Raw genomic sequence first — 24,298 nt, forward strand, 5'->3', positions numbered from 1 at the left:
GGAAATTAACATGGGGAAAACACGTTTTGGGACCCCCCTTTCGGCCCCCGCTTGACGAATTCCCCCGAAACTTTCAGGGAAGGAGTGGAGCTGGCCCAAATTCTGGAAAATTACACACAGATTCCTCAATCGGCGCCAAAGTTATTCCCAATAGAATGTTGAGCGCATATAGATATATAATTTGCTCAAATTCAATTTTCTCAACAACTACTAGAGGGATTTTCACCAAATATAGAAAAGGCACTACTGCATACCTGTCCCTACCATTTTGCCAAGTTTGGTGTAATTCCGTTCAGCCGTTCGGGCTGTAGCCGTGGCTAAAGGTTCCATAGAAAATGCCATTTGAAAATTTTAAAATTCAATTTTCTCAAGAACTACTGGAGGGATTTTCACTAAACATAGCAAAGGCACATCTGCATACCAGGCCCTACCATTTTGCCAAGTTTGGTGTAATTCCATTCAGACGGTCGGGCTGTAGCCGTGTCTAAAGGTCCCTATGGAAATTAACATGGGGAAAACACGTTTTGAGACCCCCCCTTTTTTCTCGGCCCCCGCTTGACGAATCCCTCCGAATCTTTCAGGGAAGGAGCGGAGCGGAGCGAAGCAATTTTAAGGAAAATTACACGCCGATTCCTCAATCGGCGCCAAAGTTATTCCCAATAGAATGTTGGGGATTTCCTATGGTAACTAGGTCCTAACTATATATACCTACTGGCGACCGCCAGTAGGTAATATATATATGCACCCAGGTCCTTCCCCAAAGAAAAGGCGGAGGTCAGCACAGGAACGGACATTGAAGCCTTTATTCACCAACTCCACCAAGGCGAATGCATTTCGGCGTCTGTAGCCTTCGTCAGCGCAGTGGAGAAATAACGGGCCAGGAAGCAGTCCACACTTAAAATGTCCTGCCGCTTTAGGGATTGGTAGCGGCTATTCCTCCCCCAGGTGGGGCTCCGCCTCATGTAGTTAGTACTGTGAGTACTCTAACTACGGGACCCAGAATGAGCCTTACATAGAGTTTGAGAGGGAGTGGGTTTGATAGTAAGTCTGTCAGGGTTGGACAGTTGGTTGACTCTAGAGAAAATCTCCTTAGACCTGTTGGTTGTAGTCAAGATTTTGGAGGAAAAGTAGGTTACTTTGGTGGTCAGAATAGCTTTTTTTATAGGTTTTCATAGCGTCTAAATACTTCCTTTTGTCCTCAGATCGATAGTTGTGTCTCCACTTCCTTTCAAGTTGCCGAATAGCTAGTTTGTGGGCTTTTAGGTCGGTGGAGAACCATCTCTGGTCTTCATGAAGTCGGGCAAGGTGTATTTTCCTGAGGGGTGCATTTATGTTGCTAGCTGCTGATAGCCATCTGTTAAAATTCCGACACTATGATTAATAGAGGGGTGATTGGGTGGGACTGAGTTAGCCAGTGTATTGAGGAACAGAGTTTTGCACTGCCTATGACCTCACATATTACATCACTCAAGCCATGTTAAATTACATAATCGAATACATCTGTGTTTGTTTAGCCTCAATTATTTGCAAAGGATAACCGTGTAACTATCATGTGCAGGATGATACAATGTTTCGTAGAGGTCAAGTCTGAGAAGCACCAATGTCATAAAGCCAAAGTGTCGGGAGCCTGTAAAATGAATCGACAGACACGAAGATAATTACATTTGTGATAATTCGGAAGCTATCATTTGATCACATCAGCTTACTAAAACTGTGTTGTGTAGGCTTTATTTTATTAAACATGTAAGTTGCAACATAAATACACCGAGACACGAAATATGAACTCACTTAAATGTTTGTTTAACTGTGTTCATTTCGATAAAGATATACAGTTCTTAAAGAAGTTAATTCTCACACGCATTAAATATTTCGGGTATTCACATACGTAGAAAATATCTGAAGTCAGCCTTTTTCAAAATGTCTCTTTTAGTCACAAAATAGCAGTCCTGCAATTGCTGTCCGTGTGGTCTTCGAGTTAATGTCCAATTAATTTCAGAATTTCAAAAGCCAGGTTGGCAACAGCCACGTCTGCATGGGAACTAGATTAAAAAGAAGACACATGTATCTCTGTTAATGCCACGAAGTGAGATTTGACATTGCTATTAATGTTCAGTGTTTGTTACATTCAATTGCTTTTCAGAAGTGCGGGTAAGGAATAAAAAACACAAAATAAAAACAATAACATGAATAGTTACTAAGCTGTGTGTTTTATATACAGAAAACTTTCCTTGTACATTACACATATTCATGAGGTATGTAATGCTTTCCACAGCTCATTCATTAATGCCCCACAAAGGCATCAATCAGCAGAACAAACTATAGAGGTAATTACATTCCAAAACTTAACCCATCACTTTTTCTTTGTGTTCAGTAGGATCAATTTAAAACAAAACTACATACGCCCCCTAAAGCCAGGAAGAGTGAGATCGAGCAGTGGTCGGGATGTTGGCCTGATAACGTTGGTAAGCTCTGCGTCTCCCCATCTGCACCCCTTGTCTCCCTATCTGCACTCCATATTGAAGGCTTTGGCAGATCCTGCAGTGTCTCAGATTGCCTTAGCAACCAACCACATTTTGAGATCTGCAATAGTTTCAAGTCAACAACACCAAAAACATATGCTGAAATGGGCTTTGGGTCAGCACCATTCAGCCATTGGTTTGTATGGGCCAGTCGGCTTCAAGTAAGTATGATCTACATTTTGAATCAGACCAGAGTATTTTAATCTCGCCTTTTACTACTAGCTGTGGTAGTCCACCTGCAGAGAGAGTTCTTCCCATTGCAGTGCATGAACAGTGAGGCAAAGCAACCGTGCACTGCAATGGAGGCTTGTCTGTTCTTCTAAGCGTGGTTCCACACTCTTGTTGATGCTACATCAACTATGATCTGCACCAAAAAATAATTTTTTCACATACAGTAAATACGTGTTTGCTCCTAAAAGTGTTTTTACTCTTCTGCTGTGCGCAAAGTTGATTTTGCATTCAAATTTGATTTTGGTTCGAAGTTGCTAACTTCACACTGTTATGTTGCATCTAAAAGCACATTTACACCTAAAAGATTAATTTGTACAACTTGATTTAAATCTGCATCTTTTATGAGCAAGAATCAAATTTAGAACGAAAAGCAAATTTGGGTTCAAAATAACATATCGGTGCAGTAACAACATCTGTGTTGAAACACTTTTAGGAACACAACTTACATGTAGGTATAAAACCACTGACCGAGACTGTCCGCCGCAGATTCCTTATCTCAGAATTTCCCCGGGCGTTAAACTGGACCCAGAAGATTTTTGTGAGCAGTACCCATGCACTCCTCTAGATGGAGTTGCTCGACTATGTGCATCGCCCAGGCCGGAAGTAACATTGCGGCCCTTATATAGTCACTACCTAGGTTCCCTGACGTCAGGTCTTTTCCTTCCGTGCCAGCCAATGCTGATCCGGAGAAGAGCTACCCCTTCTGACACTTTTTGACTTCATTTCTTTCTTTTACATTTTGTTGACTTCTTTTGAGGTTTTTTACTTCTGGTGTCATATTCTGACTGCTGTGCCATGAATCCTAAGGCCTGCGGGAGCACTCCCTTAAGCTCATGGGGGCTTGGCATTGGGCGCTGTAACGTTTGAGGTCCCGGTCGAGAGGAAGGTCCTGGGAGCAGGTGCAGTCTAAGTCATCGGGACACCTGGGTAAATCCAATCACAAGTAGTAGTCAAAGAGGTCTTTGACTTCTCTCGTCCGTCAGCTGATGAGATGAGGAAGCATCAGTATTTAAGGCTTGGCTCCACAGTGGAGCCTGTGCCTGGACTGACTCCATGCCGCCCACACTTTCTGGGAGGCAGAGCAACCCCAGCTCAACTGAACAAGTTCTATGAGGCCATGCGCCTTATTTTCGATGGCCCGACCACTTAGTCGCACCTTTGGGGTCCACACGATCAGCATGGGCCCTGTATGGTTCTGTGTTGGCAGCTACAGTTCCAGTCGTGCCCCAAGGATTCTTTCCTGGATCCATACCAGCGCCGGTATTACTATCTCAACCTTCTGTGACGCCGGTCCCAATCTCCTGGTGCTGTCGGCACCCACGGGTGGCATAATCCATGACTCTGATATGGAACAGGAGGGGAGTCTCCCTACACCGTATCCGTCACCATTAGGAGCTTTGCCTCCTATATAGGAGCCTGAGACATATACCCTTGTGTTAGGAATAGAGGAGGACAGGGAGGGGTCGCTGGACCTTGAGGAATACCAACAGTATGAAGAAAACCCTAACATGGACTGAGAGAAACTAGGTGAAGCCAGTAGACTGGATATGTTTCCAGATACTGGTGTGCTTTCTCCCCCTACCACGGCTATGGAGGAGGAAGCCTCTTATGAAATGGTGGTGCGGAGGGTGTTTGAGGTCCTGGATCTTCAGATGCGCTCAGTGGAAGACAAGATTAACGGCTTAACAGAAGTGCTACAACTGGAAGTCTCCTTTTCAGAATGCTGCTCCTGTTCAACAAGGCCTTCACTGACGTCATTTTGGGGGCTTGGTCCATACCCAAAACTGTGGCTCCTGTGAATAAGACAATTGCACAACACCACTGCCCCATCCCAGGGGACTAAAATGTCCTCACCCATCACCCTACTCCAGAAAGCTTGATGAACCAAGCTTCAACGTCCCATGTAAATCCTGGTGCATTCCCTACCGCCCCCTGGAAAGGGAATCCAAGAGGCTTAATTCATTGGGGAAGAAGATGTTTTCTTCCGTCAGCCTGACATTGTGGTCCGTGAACATCGCATGCCTTTTTGGCCACTACTTCTACTCACTGTGGGACACAGTTGCGCAGGTGCTGCCAACGGGCCCGAGGAGGCCAAAGCCATGCTCTTGCAGGCTGTGGATGATGGGAGAGATGCAGCAAAATCCACTCTACGTTGTGGACTTGACACAACCAACTCACTATGCGGAGCGGTTTCGTTGATGGTGGCCTTGAAATGCAACGCCTGGTTGAGGATGACTGACTTTTCGGAGGCTGTCCAATCCTCTCTTATGGACTTGCCCTTAGATGGCACCCATCTCTTCGGAGACAAGCCAGATTCGGCACTGGAGCATTTCAAGGACAGCCGGGCTATGGCAAGGTCCTTGGTTTTTTTTATGGTCTCATGTCACCTTCAAGCTGCTTTGTGCTCCTTTCATGACTACAGAAGGGGGTTACAGCCACGCTCATATCCTCTCAGCCACTGCGCTGTGCATGCTCTCCAACATCTGCCTGGCTGTGGCGTGGTACCCGCAGACATTGTGAGTCAGGCAGTCAGCGGTCATGTCAGTCCTCCACCTCCCCGGCAGCGGCAGCCCCAAACTCTGCTAATCTACCTTCTTTCCAACATGGGCACCCATTTAGCTGCAGGATTCTCCATCAGCTGCTCCACTGACAGTCCATAACATTGGACAGGACGCACACAAGTCCCTCCATGACCTGGACCCCAAGTACCTCAACGACCGCCTGACCTTCTACACGCCCACCCGCCAGCTACGTTCGACAAGCCTCGCCCTCGCTGCCGTACCACGCATCCGAAGAGCCACCGCCGGAGGAAGATCCTTCTCCTACCTGGCGGCCAAGACGTGGAACTCCCTACCCACCCACCTCCGGCTGACCCAGGACCATCTCGCCTTCAGGAGACAACTCGAAACCTGGCTGTTCGAGCAATGGCAGACCCCCCCTTCCCCTAAGCGCCTTGAGACCCTCCGGGTGAGTAGTGCGCTATACAAATGCCATGATTGATTGATTGATTGGGCTTTGTAAATAGTCTGAAGGGGCTACTACCCTTCATCACAACACCTACCTCCATGCCACCATCTCACGACTTGCTGATGGAGGATCATCTGTCCTTTCTCCACCAGAAAGTCACAGCTCTCTTGGCCAAGGACGCCAGAGAGCGGGTGCCGATGCAGGAAGTTGGGTGTGGTTGCTGTTCCCACTACTTTCTGGTGCCCAAAAAGAACGGAGACCTTTGTCCTATCCTAGGCCTACAGCCCCTCAACTAATTCCTCAAGAATGAGATGTTCAAAATGCTCACGTTAGATCAAGTCCTGTCTGTTCTGGACCCAGGAGATTGGACAGGATGGTAGCATTGGACTTCAAGGATGCATACTTCCACATTCCCATTATGCCTGCCCACCAGTTTTACCGGCAATTCACGGTAGGATAAGAGCATTTTCAGTTCACCATGCTCCCTTTTGGCCTTACCAGCACCCCTCGGATGTAAGCCAAGGTGATGGCGGTGGTTGCAGCTCATCTGCGGAGATCAGGGGTACTTGACTTCCCCTAACTCGATGACTGGCTGTTGAAGGTGGGCTGGCCCCAGGCAGCCACCTCCAAACAATGGCAGACCTTCTGTACTCACTGGGGTTAACTATCAACATAATGAAGTCACACCTGACTCCCTCTCAGACACTCCCTTTCATCGGGGTTGCTTTAGACACAGTGCAGCTTTGAGATTATCCTATTGAGCAGTGAGTCCAGGATATTCAGGCTATGATACTAATATTGCAGCCTCTTTCCTGGATTTCGTTGAGACAGAACTTAAAGCTGTTGGGACTCATGGCCTTCTGCATCCTGCTAGGAACTCATGCCTGATTGCATATGCAGGCTCAGCAGAGGGACCTGAACTTCCAATGTGGACAGCCTCAGGGGAACCTCTCTGACATGGCCCAAACCTCAGAGCGAACTGTAAAAGATCTGCAGCAGTGGCTAACAAATTGTGATTGGGTCAGAGGCAGAATCTCCCTTCCCCATCCAGATATCACAATAGTGACAGATGTGTCACTCCTGGGATGGGGCTGCCCATTTCAGAGAGGTGGAGATCACAGGACTCTAGTCTCCAGCAGAATGCTATTGGCGCTCCGAGCGATCCAACTGCCACTTTAGGTATTTTTACCCTCCATCAAGGGAAGGCTAGTGCAAGGGTTCACAGACACAACACCACCACCATGTGGTCAGCAACAAAAGGGCGAGGTGGGGTCGTGGAGCATTGGCAAGAGGCCCTGAGTCTCTGGATATGTCGGAATCCCAGTGAATATCCCCGGTGGTTCAACATATGGTGGGCTTCGTGAACGCCAGAGCAGTCTAACTCAGCTGTCTATGCTTAGTGGATCGTGAGAGGTGTCCCCACCCGGATGCAGTGCAAGGTCTTTTGTGGAGAGTCTTGATTAGATCTGTTCACTGAGAATGCGCAATGTCAGCAATTTTGAGCGCTGGAGTTCCCAAGGTGGCGCTCGCTCATTGACGCCTTTTGTCTCCAGTGGAGTGCAGACCTCCTGTATGTCTTTCTGCCCATGCCACTCCTGCTAAGTTTAGAAGAAGACCAAGAAGGACCGGGCCTACTTTTTACACTACTCCACATCCTTCTAAAGAAGAGGAGCGACTCCACCGGCTGAACCCACAAAGAGCGTGGTCGTTCTACCTTGACCACAAGCAAGAGTTTCAGGTGAACGGCCAACTCTTCATGAAGTATTTTGGATTAGAAGAAAGGTTGGGCCTTGAATGAATGAATGAATATTAAACTTATAAAGTGCTAACTTTGCCCAAGGGCGTCAAGGCACTATTGCGGGATCAAAGTACAGACAAGATAACATGCTCAGACTAAGATCTGTGTAAAAAGCCAGGTCATCAAGGCCTTACGGAAGAGAGAATGTGACACCTGACCAGATAGATCTTCAGGGAGGGAGTACCAAAACTTAGCAGCAAAGGTAGAAAAAGCTCTACCTCCCCATTTTGCTTTTTTAAACCTCTGCACTGTTAATAGATTTTTATTTGCGGACCTGGGGACATACCGCTGAAATATTGCATTAATACCACCAGGGCCAAGGCCATAGTAGGAATTACGGGTTAGGCAAAGGGTTTAAAAAAAGAATTCTACGGTCCAGAGAAAGTCAATGCAGCGTGATGAGAGAAGCAGATACTGAGTGGTATTTTGGGAGATCCATCACCAGCCAGGGAGCAGCATTCTGCACAAGCTGCAAACGTCGCACTAGGCCTTTGTTAATGCCCAAACAGAGGGCATTACAGTAATCCAATCTGGACATTACCAAGGCAATAACAGTCTGTTTGCATGAAGCAAACAAGAGGAACTGTGAGATTTTTCTAAGGATCCTGATTATCCCATAACAGGTGGACACTGCCCTACTAATCTGCAGGCTCAAAGAAAAAGAATTGTCCACTATGACCCCTAGATTTTCCCATGGGATACGGGGCAGGGGCAGCTGCCTAGAGTGTCCGGCCACCAGTCGTTGGACCAGATGTCCAGTTGGCTGCCAAATATCATCTCCCCTTTCAGTTTCATTACATTTTCCACCATCCAGGGGGAGACTGCCAGCATACAATTGTGGCGGAGTCCCTAATACTGGGAGTAATAGACACCATTATTTGGGTGCCGTCAGCAAAAGACACCTCAAAGCCAAAGGATCTCACTACCTTCGCCAGCAGGGTAAGATACATATTAAAAAGTGTCGGACTCAGGGGAGGAGCCAAGCCAGCGACCAAAATGGCCACTTAGGGGTTCGGCTCCGCCGATTTCTCTCTCCCACCGCAATATCCTGGCATAGATCCTGCTCCCCTGGTCATACCCCCGTGACAGAGTGGAATGGCCCTACTTGTTTGCGGTTTTGGGCAAGATGGGCATAGGAAAGGAGTTTATTGACTGGATCCACCTTCTATATTCGGGCCCACTCGCTAGGGTGGTGGTGAATAACCACAGACCCGAAGATTTCCCTCTGGGGAGAGGCACCCGGCAGGGATGTCCCCTCTCCCCATTGCTATTTGCTTTGGCACTTGAGCCGCTGGCGGCATGGGTCCGCTGGGACAGAACAATTTGAGGGCTGCTGTGGACCCCCGAGTGGGAGGATAACATTTCATTGTACGCGGACGACATTCTGCTCTATCTTACGTCCCCCAGGGAGTCTCTGATTCGTTTTCTTGATATTATGGCCATATTTGGAAGGTTTTCGGGCTTTGCCATTAATTGGGGGAAATCAGTGCTATTTGTCATTAGCAGTAAACCCCCCGCTATCCCAGGCTCCTGCCCATTTAAAATAGAGTTGGTGGGATTTTGATACTTGGGAATACATGTGACCAAGGACTCGAAGCTGCGATTTGATAATAACCTTGGGCTCCCACTGGACAGATGTAGCTAGGTGGAAGGCTTTGCTTCTTTCCCTTTTGGGCTGAGCAGTATTGTTCAAGATGATGGCAATCCCCCGTTTTTTATATAGCCTCCAAAATGCAATGGACCCAGTGCCCCATTCGTATTTCAGGGAAATAGAGTTCCTTCTGTGGCAGCTTTTTTGGGAGGGTAGGCCACAAATTGCTTTTAATAAACTCACCCTGCCCTGGTATGACGGAGGGATCGGATTGCCGGACCTCCGGAAGTACTATTGGGCCTCCCAGTTGGCGGCGATTAATCATGCAATCTACGGATCACCGGGAGACCCAGGATACGCAATGGATAGGGGTCAGATGCCTGGCGGAGACTATACTAGAGCCCTATATGCTATAAAGAAACGCCCACCCCTTGTGGGACCGGCGGCGCATGCGGTACTGGTGTGGCACACAGCTAACCGACATCTCAAGTGGGACGACAAGATAACGCTTGCTACCCCGTTTTGGAGCTCGGAGGGTCTCGGAAGCCTGTGGAAATCGAAGTGGGATCTTATCAGGATTTCTCAGGTCAAAGATATGTGGGGGAAGAACGGCATTCTCACGTTCAAAGCGTTACCGGAAAGGCACCAGTTACGAGAGAGCGAGAGATTCCGAAATTTGCAGGTCAAGCATGCCTTGTTGGCAAATATTCCCCTGGGTGCTGTGCCTCCAAAGGCCTCCCCGTTGGAGGATCGAGTACTGGATGGCCATCTCCCAACCAAGACTATTTCTCTGATTTATAAAAAGCTAATCAACCACACAGGGGATCCGCTGGTTAAAATCAGAGAACAATGGAGTGCGGATGACCTTGTACTAGATGATGAGGACTGGAGAGAGGCAGTCTCATCCCATAAAATGTTCGCGGTTCAAATGAGATTGCGACTAGTGCAGCTGAAGATCCTGCATCGGTCATATGTTACAGGTCCCCGATTGATACGGATGGGTTTGGTGGATGATGGAAGGTGTCGTAGAGGTTGTGGGGAGACGGGAACATTCATGCATGTTTTATGGCATTGTACCGGAATACAGGAATATTGGACCAAAATACACGACAAGATTCGGGAGGTGCAGGGGGTGGAAGTGCCAATGGAGGCTCGACGATGTGTCCTCAATGTCTGGGAGCCGACTGACTTAAACACGCATGGGAAACAATCTGTGACACTGGCATGCATGATAGCCAAACTAAACATTGCACAACTGTGGGGAGCCAACCAGGTGCCAGAGCTGGGGAAATGGATGGAAGATTTAGATTGGTGCATGTTTAGAGCGAGATCTGTGTATGTGGCCAGGGGTCGCCCGGGAAAATGGGGAAAAATCTGGGGTGCGTGGAATTCCTATAGGGGAGATATATGTACTCCATCTGTCGTTGAAGACGCTGTAGCGATGGAGTCTTCGGACCCATGAGTGAAATCCTTGACAGTATTGTAAGATATGGAAATGTAAGAATAATAGTTGCGCTTGATTGTACGTCACCTGATGCCTTTTATTTTGTTGAATGTTAATAAAAAGATTTTAAAAAAAAAAAGTGTCGGACTCAAGGAGGAGTCCCCGATCCCTATCTTTCTGAGACGTTCAACCAGCCTTAGAGGAGATAGGATATCAAAAGTTGCAGAAGAGGACCATCTCCATATGGTTCGTGCTCTGCATTAACATCTGCTCTGCACTGGCAAAGAAGCAAGCTCCTGAGAGCTTGTGCGCTCATTCAACTTGAGCTAACGCAGCGAGCACTGCGTTAACACGCAGTGTTCCGGTCCTCGATAGCTGCCAGGAAGAAATGTGGGCTTCCCTGCACACATTCACCAAACACTACTGCCTGGACATTCAGGTCTGTATGGATGGGCACTTTGCCCATTCGGTTATACAGGGCTTTGTGGTTTGAAATTGGTCGGCAGACCCACCTCTAGGGGTGGTATTTCTTGGGTATCTATTCTAAGGTAAGTAATTAGCAGCTCGAAGTCTCTGTCAGAAGAACAAGTTACTTATCTTCAGTAACGTCTTATCTGGTAGAGACTATATCTAGCTGCTGACCAACCCATCCTCCACACTCTGCGAATGGATTTGTAGGGAAAGGGTTTCTCCCTTTCAGGGGTCTCATTTTCTACACCAGTGCTCTTCATGGCTCTGTGCTTCTGGCATGGAAAGTCATGAAAAGAAACTGATGTCAGCACACCTCGGTGGCGTCTATATAGGTGTCGCGAATGTCATTTCTGGCACGGACGATGCATGCAGATCCAAACAATCCCACCTACCAGCGCACAAGGGTACTGCTCATTAAAAATCTTACAGATATAGTTTGATGCTTGGGGAAATTCTATGGTGAGGAATCTGCGGCTAGATTTAGTCTATACGACGTTACCGAAGGTAAGTAACTTGTTCATTAACCCCTTCGCTGTGGGGGTTATTCCCCCGCTGTGCTGTGGGGAGGGGGGCGCACACAGCGCCCGCATGCTCATGACGAGCTGAGCTCATCATGAGCTACAGTGCTCCTGTGCTCATGACGAGCTCAGCTCGTCACAGGTGCATGGCTCCGTGGAACGTTCAGCACAGCGGGGGAATTCTCCCCGCACCTTAGCGTTCCACGGGCCATGACGAGCTGAGCTCGTCATGAGCACCGGAGCACCGTGGCTCATGACGCGCTCAGCTCGTCATGAGCATGGGAGGGGTTAAAACCACCATTACAAACCAGAACAAGCATTAGTAAAGCCATTAGGTTTCTCCTTTAGAAGCTGAGAGCCAATCTATAGTTTTAGCAATTGTTTATTTGAATGTGCGCTCCACGCAGTTTTTTTGTACTTTTTGTTCCTTGATTAATGGCAATGTCTATATGGAGTACTTGTTCAAAGTGTTCACATCCGTGAAACGCTGTGGGCTGTCACCAACACTGATGAACAACACTGCCTGCCAATGCATTAAGTTAAAAAAAAAATCTTTGGAAGCTGTGGAAAAGTATAGTCACAGCTGTAGAATAAGCAATTCATATTCTTTTTCCTCAACTCAAAACAGGTGATATATTTATATTCACAAATTATTGAAGAAAGTTATGTTCTCAGAGACAGTATTAAAATCGTATTGCATATTGATGAAGAAGATTGTAAATTTTTTAGTGCTTAACCTTAAGTGTGTCTTCTTTATAGTGGCCTAGGCGTGTTAAAATCTTTAATGATATTAATATTTTTGTAATGTGCTGAATAATCGTATCCAGTGGCTGAAATGGACTGTGCAGAATCCCCATTGTGTATCTGGTATGAATGTGCATGTTGTGTGGAATGTAATGATAAGCTCTCGCCAGGCGCTAAAGCTGTCCATTGGCGAGACCTAAAAACAACAGAACAGAACTGCAATTTCATAACTACTGCATATGCCTGCTGGCTAAACTGGGTGATTAACCTCCGAGGAGCTGATAATATCACTTTACAAAACACACCAGGGCGAACTTCAGAAAGGAAACTTTGGAACTCACTAGATATCTACTTCAAAACCCACAAACCACCGTGAAACTTCATGCTCCCAGTTTCTTCCTACAGCTCCAGGGGGGCCGCTTATACTTTTGCACAGCTTAAATAACCAGTCACTCGTAACCGGGACTGCCAAGCCGCATCGTGGTGGACATCTAACGTCCAACTTCTTACATCTAGCTTCTCACCTCTTACATCTCACCTCTAACCTTTACTCTCTCTTTCCTTTTTCTCCTTCTTCCTCTTATCTGCTCCGTTCCTTTCCTTTCCATCTCCAACTCATTTATTTTGCAGCCCCTCAGGAACCCAGCCTAGAAGGTGGTTTTCCATATTGTCTTCAAGATCGTCCCGAATGACCACCACCATGGGTCATAATGCATTCCTATGCTAAATGATGTGTATTTACAAGTATCGATTGTATGTACATTGCAATTTTTGATTTGTATGTTATATAACCCTGAAACGTCCAATAAAAACTTTTGAAATAACTACTGCATATGGTGTACACAATGTAATCGGTCAAGTTGGAACAGCTAAAAATAAAGGCATAATCACTGTCCCAGGGAGTTCACTGCACAATCTAAATGTTACGAGTCACACAGGCTGCCACACTTCACAGCTACAGTGTTCCTGTACACTCACCACACCTCGGTTTCGCCATCTATTCCACCTAATTGAAGCCCAAAACAACACACGTCCGTTGATGCCCTCAAAAAGTTATGTTAATCTCGAGCTTATAGGAAACCATTCATCAGTCCCTCACCATACTATACATCAACACCCTTGATTACCCATTAACCCCATCAGTGATAATACCTTGATACATTTGCTTAACAACAGGTCCCATGCATTCTTTTGGCAATTTCTATACCGATTAGCACCACAAAGTAAGGCGGGAACACATTTCACATTAATTAGTTTCAACAATCAGTCTTGAACTTGGGACGTTTTTGTACACTTTAGCAAATTAATATCTTAATACGTGGCTTTCTAATTTTTCTCATTTCTTTTATTGGTATGAAATAATGTTGAGAATATAAATATGTCCAAACAGAGAGCCAGTTTAGGGGCAAGCTGGGCCCTGTCAATCTAACCGTTTCAGATTGGTAGTCATCAAAGACAGATATCCAACTCTGGACGATATGGTAAGGTCCAACATTGGACTACCTAGGATTAGTTGTGTAATTCATGATATAGTGTCACACCTTGGGCAGTCAAAATGATTAGGTGCTGGATATGTAAAGATAATGATGAGCATGGTGTGCAATCCCTGATATTACAGGAGCTGAACTGAAGTAAAGGGCACGAGAGACCTCTTACGTGATATCCAACTAATAAAGTGATCTGGACACATGTGGGAATTGTATTCAGCTAAATTCAGGAAGGTAAAAAGTTTGGCAAATATTGTCACCAATAATGTGCAGAGAAATACTCATAAAGAGCCTGGTACTATGGCCGTAGAAGGGCAACCTATTATGTAAATGGAAACCAAATTCAAGATAATTGACAAATATTAACCGCCAAGACCTGAGGAAACAAATTAACCGGGCTCCCGAGTTAGTAAAACCAACTATCAGCAATCCTAGTAATGCAATCAGGCGAGCAGGCTTGTGACACGGTTAATGGAAATCAGCTCACACAACTTCAGAATCATTTAATAATGTTACTTGACCACAATCTACCAGCGCCAGTGAGAAATAAACAGGCAAGACAAATTGCTACATGAATATCCCTACCTAAACTGTGCACTATTTTAGAAGAGGAATGAGAAATAAATGAACTAGTGAATGTACAAAAAACACAGATTTATTTTATAAACCCTAAGGTTGGGAGCACAGAGGGGGGCTTTGATTTAGGTAATATAGTGCCATTTGGATTACTTCAGGGAAAGTGTAAGACCATATGTTTAATGGTAAGATCAGAATAGGTGAAGGCAAGCAAAGCACACACTTAAAAAGAACAGCTGCAAACATTGCGATATGTCCCACTAAGAGCTTCTAAGGTGGTTTCAAATTAAATTGCTAAATGGAATAGATATAAAGACACAATGGGTTATCACATAGGCTTTTTGAATCCATCAGCATTACCTTTTGCACTAGAGGGCCATAAGGAAAGACAGATTTAATAGCTCAAATTAATCATGATTCTATGAATTAAAGGAAGAAGTGATCAGGGTAAAAAAAAAAAAAAACCTCTAATGTTCGCTCTGTTATACGGGACAGAAGGGCTCTTTTATATCATAATCTGTGATAATCCGCTACTAGATTAACAAACATAGGGCTCCAGGAGTCTGCATTATGCCCCTGAGCTGCAGCGAAAGGCTTCCGACTACCTAACATCTATGACTCTATAAGACTATGGGCACCGTAGCCGAAAATGGACACAGAGAATCATTTTACGCGCACTCAGCACCGCAGAATCACTTGCATGTGTTTAATGAGCTGGGGTAAGTGCATTGAGGATGATACAGCCTCAATATTTCCCATTTCACTCTATTGGGAACCTCACAATTGAATCGTCATCCCATCCCAGCTCACAAAACCCCATACTGATCTAATTGACACATCCCTGCCTACCTGTGAAACTGTACAGTATCCTGTTAGTTCTTTACCTAGAAATTATGAAGGTAAACTAGATTCTGGATAAACTGTGTACGCTTTACTCGAACACAAAAGAGGACAGAGTCCTGTTTACTCATCTGCGGGAAAGTGCCCTTTTTGACATGGTCACTCCTGCTTTTTGCCCTAGTACTGATGGTTTTTGGCTGAAAGTGCACTGGGTACCTGCTAACCAAGCTGCCAGTGCTCTTTCCCCTTAAACAAGGTAAATGACTAATTGTAATCCATTTGGCAATGACTTTAGCCACCCTGTAAGTCCCTGGTAAATGGTACCCCTGGCACCCAGGGCATGGGTGCTTAAGACGGTCCCTATGGGCTGCAGCATGTATTATGCACCCAAAGGGACCCACACAAACACTGCATACAGACTACCATTGCAGGATGCGTGAAACACAGCAAACAGTTTTGAAAGTACAACATGGCAACCTCACTGTGTGTAAAGCCCATACTGCATAAACCATATGTAAATCACCCCTACAGCAGGCCTTAGAGCCCTAAGGTAGGGTGCACTGTATTAAAAGTGAGCCGCTACATACAATAGGGAAGTGATTCAATTAAGGAATAAAGAGGCTAGAACCAATAATATGAAATTAAACATGTAGGTGCCTCAATAACCATAAATATAATTTCACTTATTCCACAATAGTTTGTTTTATTAACTCTAGGCTCAAGTTATTTTTTCTTTCCTTTTTGTTTACTTTTTACATTAAGGATTCCTATCACCAAATTCTTTGACCATACCCTCGGTGTTTTTTAGCAAAAGACAGTGTTAACAATATTTACATCTCTTACATATACTACAAGTCTGACAGCACAAAGGCATGTTTTACATGAATAAACATATATAATCAAACACAATTGTAAAGGTGCAGAACACTTCACATGGAAAAAATGCTTTTTCAACTGAATTATTTTAGTCCTACTAATTGGTATGTAGTATTGGGACCTTGATTATTTCGTCCTCAATTTAAAATGTTCTCACGGTCCTGCGGAGGTCAGAGACTCTTTACAAGTTCTTAACTCGAGCCTGAACTTTCTAGCTCTAGATGCCTAACAATTGGCATGTGTTAGACCTGGCACCATTGGCGTGGGTCTCCCTTCCATTTTTGCTGTTGCCTCACGTGCTTTTGCTGGTGTTAGATGCTTTGGACACTGTGCCACTGCTGTCCAGTTCCAAGGTGCAAGTGCTCCCTATTGTAAATTAATGTATGAATTAGTGATTCTATGATTGGCTTGTTTGGTTTAGTTGTCAGTGTGCCCAGGGCTTGTAAATCCAAATGCTGTTGGTGGGCTTGCAGCACTGGTTGTGCCACCCACAGAAGCAGCCTTGTAAAATGTGTCTAAGGCCTGCCATTGCAGAGCTTGTGTGCAGTCTGATACTGTCATGCTGACTGGGCAAGTGCACCCACTTGCCAGTCCCTAAACCTTCCCTTTTCTTCATATCAGACACCCTTATGGTAGACCCAAGGGCAGAGTGCATTGTAAGTATAAGGTAGGACATGCCCTGGTGTGTGTGGTATTTCCTAAAAGTGAATTACAGCCATTTTCGTTTTTCACTATTGCAAGGCTACCTGTTCTCCATAGACCAGAATGGGCAGTTAGATTATTACATTTTATAATCCTAACTGACTCAGGGAATATGGTGGAAATTCGAGTTTAGTATTCATGAACTCAGAATGATAATTACATCTTTTAGTGAAGTTGGTTTTAACATTCTGTGTTTGAAAAGACCTCTTTTAGAAAGTAGGTATTTTCTTGTCTAACTATCCAAAGCCTGCCTCTGCTAGGTTGTATATTCCTTGTCTGTTGTTTTTGAGTGACAGGGCTGGGGGATTCCAGGAGACCGAATAAGTCAGCCCAGAGGTGAATAGAGAGATCTGCATCTAGATGGGTGGGAGGAGTTGCACCTGGGACCTGAATAGGGCTGTGCCTGCTTTCGACAATGCTGGCTCCACCTCCTGGGGTGCGGCGGATGTCTGTGCCCTGCAGAGTGAAAGAAGAGAAGGAATCATGTCAACAAAGTGGTCCAAGGCTGTGCTTTCCCTCCACAATGCTGGCTCCACCTCCTGTGGGGTGTCTGATGTTTCTGCCCTGCACTGTGAAAGGAAAGAAGGAGTCATGTAAACAGAGTACTCCAGAACTGGTTTGGACTGGGCAAAGGCTCCTCTGCCCTCAGAGGACAAAGGGTTTTGGGGTATAAATATTGGGACCCTGATCCCAAGGAATGAGATCACTTTTGGACAAACAAGGAGAAACCTTTGCTGAGTAGTGGAACCAGAGGAAACTGAGGAGAGACTATCCCTAAGCTAAAGGGCTGCTTGGGGGATAGGCCTGCAGTGGTTGCCTGACTGCTAAAGAAAGGAGAAAGAACTGTGTGTGCTTTATTTTCAACTTGTGAAGAATCTCGAAGGGCTTGGAACAGAGCTTGCCTCCTGCTGAAGTCTCAGGTACAACAGACTTCAAACCCCAGCTCCCAAGAGTTCTTTGGAAGTGCCTGCTGCTGTTTTGGGGCCTTCTGAGGGACCGCGTGTCGCAAGGAGCTGGAAGCACGACTCAAGTGGAAGAAACGTGTCGTCGTCGCATCCGCTGCAACTCCGAAGGAGGGTGTCGCCGCTGTACTGATGCATTGAGAGAAGTGTCTCGCAACGAGGAAGAAGCGTGTCGCCGTCGCATCGTGGCTGCCGTCGCATCGTGGATGTTGCCGCTGTAGCTGTCGCACTGCACCGCATTGAGAAAAGCGCCTAGCATCCATGGAGAAGCGTGCCGCCGTCGGAGCTGCTGCAGTCGCATCTTGGATATCGCTGCTGTAGTTGTCGCATTGCGCGTAAGCGTCTCGCAAATGTCAGAGAAGAGTGCCGCAGCCGAGGCTGTTGCCGTCGCATCACTGAACAAGGGTGTCGCCGCTGCAGTTGACGCATTGAACCAAGACTTCTCGCATCATCAGAGAAGCGTGCCGCATCTGGAAGATCTTCACGTCTTTATTTCTTTGCACTGGAACTTTGCTGCATTTCCATCGCTGCAACACTATGTTGTGGAAGCGTCACGCATCGCAAGGTACATTGATTTAAAGTGTCGCATCTTAAGAACTGAACTGAACTAAGCTAAAACTACCCTTTTTAAATATAGTATTTTGGATTTTTGTCGTTTATGGTCTTGTGTTAAGTCTATATAAATAATACTTATTTTTAATATACAACTGTGTAAGTAAGTAAATTGATACTTGTATAGCGCACTACTCACCCGCAAGGGTGTGGTGTCCATCTATAGTGTTGTCACTGGGTTATTGTATGTGGTCACAAATGCTTTACACACTGCTTCTGAGATAAGCCTGTATGCTCGTGCCAAGCTACCAAGGGGGTGAGCAGGGGTTATTTTAGGAGTGTACCCCCTTACCCTCACTAGAGGCAAGGGTCCCTATTTGTTACAAGTACCTACCTGTGCCAACTAGAGACCCCCAAATCTAACAGCATGTTATTGTCCTTGTTTACTCTTGACCTCTATTAGCATAAGAGCCAACGCGTTTCAACCTTCGTAGATGTGGGACCGGGACGCTGTATTTATATGAAGGTCTTCGTCAGGGCTGAACTGTTTTCTGGTAGGACATCTATTGCCTTTAAGCATGGGCGAATTTTGCGAATCTGGCGTTCGCGAATTTGCGTATTTGCGAACTCGCAATCCGCAAAATCCGTGAATTTGCGGATGTTTTTTTTTTGTGTTCGCAAGGGTTTCTGCCAGTTTGCGAGGGTTTTGTACCAGTTCGCAATTGCGAACTTACTTGTCGGCTCGCAACGGTCGCAACTTTGTTGTTTCTACGTCTGGTTCATCATCACAGGTTCACAGCACCCACTGTTTCACCACTGCCACCCTCTGATTCACCCATGCCACCCTCTGGTACATCAGCGCCACCCTCTGATTCATCACTGTAGATTATGGGGGGGAAAAGCAAGCACACCTGCCCGGCTTCAACTGACATGAATTAATTTGGGGTTGATTAATGTGTCACTGAATTTAAACTTGCTGTCTGGCACCTGCTTCCTTATCTGTAATTTGCTTTATGTTGCAGTGCAATTTTTTTTCCCAGGACCTTTGTGGCCTACTTGTAGCTATTCTATGAGCCTGCTGTGAGGGTCAGAGCAGGGTCATAGAATAGTTGCAAGTAGGCAACTGAACTCTGGAGGGGCCCCTCAGGAAGCACTACAGGGAATGGTTACTAATGATGAAGTTTGAACTTTTGCACCTGCTGAGTGCATTCCGTTTTGCAAAACTCATTTTTCTGCAGAACAGCAACTGTAATGCCCCAAACAAACATAGGCAACTGAACTCTGGAGGGGCCCCTCAGGATGCACTACAGGGAATGGTTACTAATGATGAGTGAACTTTTGCACCTGCTGAGTGCTTTCAGTTTTGCAAAACTCGTTTTTCTGCAGAACAGCAACTGTAATGCCCCAAACAAACTTACTTGTGAAAGTTGATTTCTAATCCAAAAGTGATCCAAAGAAAGCCAAAAAGGCCTCAAATCCAAAAAAGTGCAGGCAAATGTCAACCTGAGGAGTTATTCTGATAAAAATCATCATTTTCAGAAGGTTTATGCTGCTTGCTAGTGGATTTCTTGTGCAGAATTGCAAATTTTGTAATTTCGCGAGTCAGAGATTGTTGCTGCCCGCCGCATCTACATGTTCGCAATTGCGAACTCTCGCGATGCGTCGCCAAACTCCCGCTGGATCCCGCAGCAAGATCCAAAATGGCACAGCACTCGCAAAACATCGAGAAAAACAACTGGGCAAACGCTGAATGACGGTAAGTGAACGCCGCACGCTGCAATATTGTATCACCAAGCAAAAAAATGCGCTGCGTGCAAATTTGCGGATTTTGGTAAATTCGTGAGAGTTCGCGGATTGCGAATTTACCGAAAATGCGCAAATTCCGCGAGCTGAACGGATTTTCCGCCCATGCTTAATTGCCTGTATCAGATGAGGGTAACTAATATGTAAAACTGTACTGTCTACTGTGATCACAAAAAATATTTTTTACACTTGGCTCCTTACGTACCTTATACTCATATTTCGTACAGGTGTTCACAGCCTATGTGAATACAAATCATATGTCAAAATTACAGGCCTTCCTAATTTCTCCAGGTTTAAGGACTTTGTGGGTGTAGCTGGCGACCTACCTAGTCGTGGTGCAGAGGAGATTTCCGATTGATTTGGTCTCCTTATCTTTTTTTATGTATCTGGTGCCTTTACATGTAAGGGCTCTGGGGATAAAAGGTTGATAAGAAGGGAAAGTAAGATTTATTTCTTAACTCCTATTTCTCCTATTTAGTAAATGACATGCATTGTGTATTTACTTATGAAGCGTGATTTGATAGTGATATTGTGAATGGATTTTGTTACTGCAAAAAACAGACTTATTCCTGTTTGGGAAGTAGCATGCAGTCTAATGTGTTTATATTGCAGTTTCGGGTATTTTTAAAGGAAGAGCTTTGTATTGTAGCTTCACATCAAGCCGGTGGTCAAACACAGTCAGAATTTTGCACATTAACTCAACGGGGTTTGGTGTTGTTCATTCAGATGATTTGTGTGCCCGTATACATTCTCGTGCTGTCCCATGTTTCTTTCTGTAGGTGTGTGTACTAACTTCGCAAGCTGGTGCACAGGTTATTCCAAAGTTAAACAAGACTTGAGCATCATTGCTGCCTACCTCATTTTGCCGTCGTGGTGGCTGCTGTGAATTCTAATGTAAGAAAGCGTGGCTTCGCCCATCCTATTTTTGATCATTTGAATGTTGTCATGTTCCCCCTCTTATGGCTTCAAATGGAAACTTTATGTTTTGGAGACTTAACATTGTGATTTCTATCTACTTTCATCTTGTTGACAGTTTTATCACATTGCTTTGGAGGGTTGAGTTTTTCTCTTTGAATGTCCATCACACCTATTTGTGGCTTGTCTCAATATATAGTTCCCAAGAACAGGCTTGTGATGTATTGTTGGCAGATATTAAGATGCGATTAAGATAGCTGTGGTGTCTAGATGCTTCTCGGTATATTTCAGTAATTTAATCATCCATAGTGTGTTATCTTGGCGATTTCATTTAGTCCATTTCCGATCGTACCTAAATACATTATTGTTTCAGCTTCAGTTCTGCAGTTCTGGATAGTGAACTGTCGATGTCATTTTCAGTCACGTGTCTCAGCACTGTCCATTGGATATCGTTTGGGCTATGGTTTTTGTCATTACAGTGCGCTACCATTGGAGCGTTTGGTGTTTTGCATCTTATTCTTGATCGGTGATGTGTTATCCGCTTTTTTATGGGCTGTGTAGGGGCATACTACACAGTAAATTACATTATGTGTGTTGCAGTTTTGGAAAACTTCATGTTTTATGAATTTGGTCCCATATGTAAATACTGCACCCTCAATCGTGCTTTCACATGAAATACAGTTGCCACATCTTCTATGGCCTTTGATTGGAGGTGGAGACAACATCGTTCCTAAGAACTGGACCTCCTTCTTTGCAGCGGTGTTTGCACGCACTAGCTTGTCCTTAATACTTTTGTTTTTCTTCAAGGCAAAGATTGGTGCATTCCCAAACGGTTCTAGACCTTTCAAGGTATTCCAAATAAAAGGTGCTAACGCAGACTAGTGGCATTCTTTCTTTCTTTTGTCTTGGTGTGAGGAGAGAGTCTCTCGGTGTGTACTAAGCACTCTTCTTTGTGCGTTTTAGCATTTTCTTGGGTAATTTCTCTCCGATAGTTTATTCAGAAGGAGTCCAGCATTGTTAAAGTAGTCACCTTCTCTGACGCAATTGCGCCTTATTCTAAGAAATTGACTGAATGGTACATTTTCGCGCAGATTTCGTTGGTGGAAACTTTGAAAATGCAGGAGTGTATTCCTGTCTGTTTTCTTTGTGTATAGGGTGGTGCAGAGGGACCCTTCTTTGTGTTTAATTAAGAGAGCCAAAAAGTTCATCTCCTTTTTTCTAAAGTTTACGGTGAACTGGATGTCTAGATTTCCATTATTCAGCCATGTCGCAAAATCTTTTAGGTTGTCTGCTGTGCCTCTCCGTATCATGAACACATTGTCGATGTAACAATGCCAACTTTTTATATGTCCATCGTAGGGATTGTTGATATATATCCATTTGTCCTCATATAGTGCCATAAACATTAAAGCCATTTCTGGGGTGAAGGGACACCCCATCGCGGTCCCTTTCACTTGTAGAAACTGCTTATTATTGAAGGTGACATTTTTTTATTTCAGACATATCTCGGTAAACTGTTGTAGAAAAGATGTTGGCATGTTGTGGGGCCGTACAAGTTTGTCTTAGAAAAATTGGAGGGTTTCTAATCCTTGTTTTTGAGGTGTATTAGAGTATAAGCTGACTATGTCAAGTGTTACTAATAGTTCATGTTCTTTCTCAAAGAGTTAATCTTCACACAGGACAATAGCTTGCATTGTGTTTCTTATGAAGCTTGTAGTTTCACTCACTAGGGGTTTGAGGAATGTATCAACATATTTTGCCGGTCTTTCTAAGAAGGAATCCACTCCTGAAATTATCGGTCTTCCTGGAGGATTGACCGGAACTTTGTGGATCTTAGGAAGCACATACATTATTGGTGTTCTAGGGTTGTCGTTTATCAGGTATTGGGCTTCTTTTTTTTAACCATCCTTCTTCTTCTCCTGTAGATATTAGAGTGATCAATTTTGGTTTGGTGATTTTATTCCAGTCTTCATCGGTTCTCCGAAAGTACCCTTGGCGTAGGACTTCTGTCTCATATTGTTCACGATGCATGATCACAATTACACAGCCTTTGTCCGCTGGCGTTATTACGATTTCTTGATTGTTCATCAGTTGGTCCAAAGCCTGTTTTTCGTTTTTTGGTAAATTCCACTTTGTGAATATCTTCTTTTTATCTAGTTTATCTAGATCTCTTAGTACATTTTTTTCAAATGCCAGCAACTCAGACCGGTTGTGGTGTAACACCCCTTGTCTGCCAGGCTAGCTTGAATCTGGTGATGTAGTAAGCATGGGGCCCACATTGGAGCATAACCTTCCCACTTAGGGTGAAATATGCAAAAAGAACAGATGATTGAAGAAATTCCAAATGTATCAAACATTCATCCCCAGACCGTTCCCAGGATGCTTGCTTCCAGTCCAGGGAGGACCTGGCCTGGCAATTCGGGCTGGGCTGTTCCCATGAGGAACAGGGTCAAGACTGATTTGCATATGGTTGGGTCCAACTGGGGTGGCATAGTGAGGAAAAGAACAATGGATTAAACCCAGATCTTTAACTGGGGATGAGTGGTTGAAAAGTTTCAGCCCTCCGTCCATCATCTTGCTGTGTTTACTATGTTCGCCCTAGGTGACCAAGGGTATTCCCAGATGTGAGTCTTTTGCTCGCTGTGCAGCTGGATTCAAGCTAGCCTGGCCGATGAGGGGTAATATCCCGAAACCGGTCTCAGGATGCTTGTTTCTGGTCTAGGGAGGACCTGGCCTGGCAGTTCGGGTTGGAATGTTCCCGTGAGGAACAGGGTCAAGACTGATTTGCATATGACTGGGTCCAAACTGGGATGGCATAGCGAGCAAAAGAACAATGGATTAAACCCAGATCTGTGACTGGGGTTGAGTGGCTGAAAAGTTTCAATACTACGTCCATTATCTTGTTGTGTTTACTTATAGAAACTTGGCATTTTCTTGTCCTAACCATTTGGTGCCTTGAGCCTGTTCCTGGGTCACATGACTGGGTGTAGTTGGCAATTTGACTTTGTTTATTCCTCTTAGACCACCAAACAAAAGAGAGGTTTGGTATACCTGGATGGGACATCAACTGGCTGGATCAGGGGAGGCGTAGGCCCACCTGCAACTGAATAGGCTGTGCCCTGCCTTCACACAAAGAACTGGTCACCACTGCATTGTTCATACAGCAGCTTGGAGCAAGGAAGGGGAAGTGGGAAACTTCAAAGTAAATTCTCTAGAAACTTTCCCTACTTCTAAGTGGGAAACAGGCATAAATATTGGACCCTCAGATTCAACTCTTGAGAACACTCCTGGACCTGTCCAAA

General features: G+C 45.1%; 1 protein-coding gene across 1 annotated transcript in view; it reads right to left on the bottom strand.

Moving 5' to 3' along the window:
* Window positions 1-1,795: 1,795 nt before the first annotated feature.
* ULK4 (unc-51 like kinase 4) overlaps window positions 1,796-24,298 on the bottom strand; it is a 1,855,260-nt gene continuing 1,832,757 nt past the window's right edge. Inside the window, exon 37 of the mRNA XM_086941729.1 lies at window positions 1,796-2,039. Within this exon, the coding sequence (XP_086797855.1) occupies window positions 1,976-2,039 (64 nt within the window). The 3' untranslated portion in view covers window positions 1,796-1,975. The remainder of the gene's footprint in view (window positions 2,040-24,298) is intronic.

Source organism: Lissotriton vulgaris, chromosome 10 (assembly GCF_964263255.1).
Source record: "Lissotriton vulgaris chromosome 10, aLisVul1.2, whole genome shotgun sequence".
In the NCBI taxonomy this organism is placed as follows: domain Eukaryota; kingdom Metazoa; phylum Chordata; class Amphibia; order Caudata; family Salamandridae; genus Lissotriton; species Lissotriton vulgaris.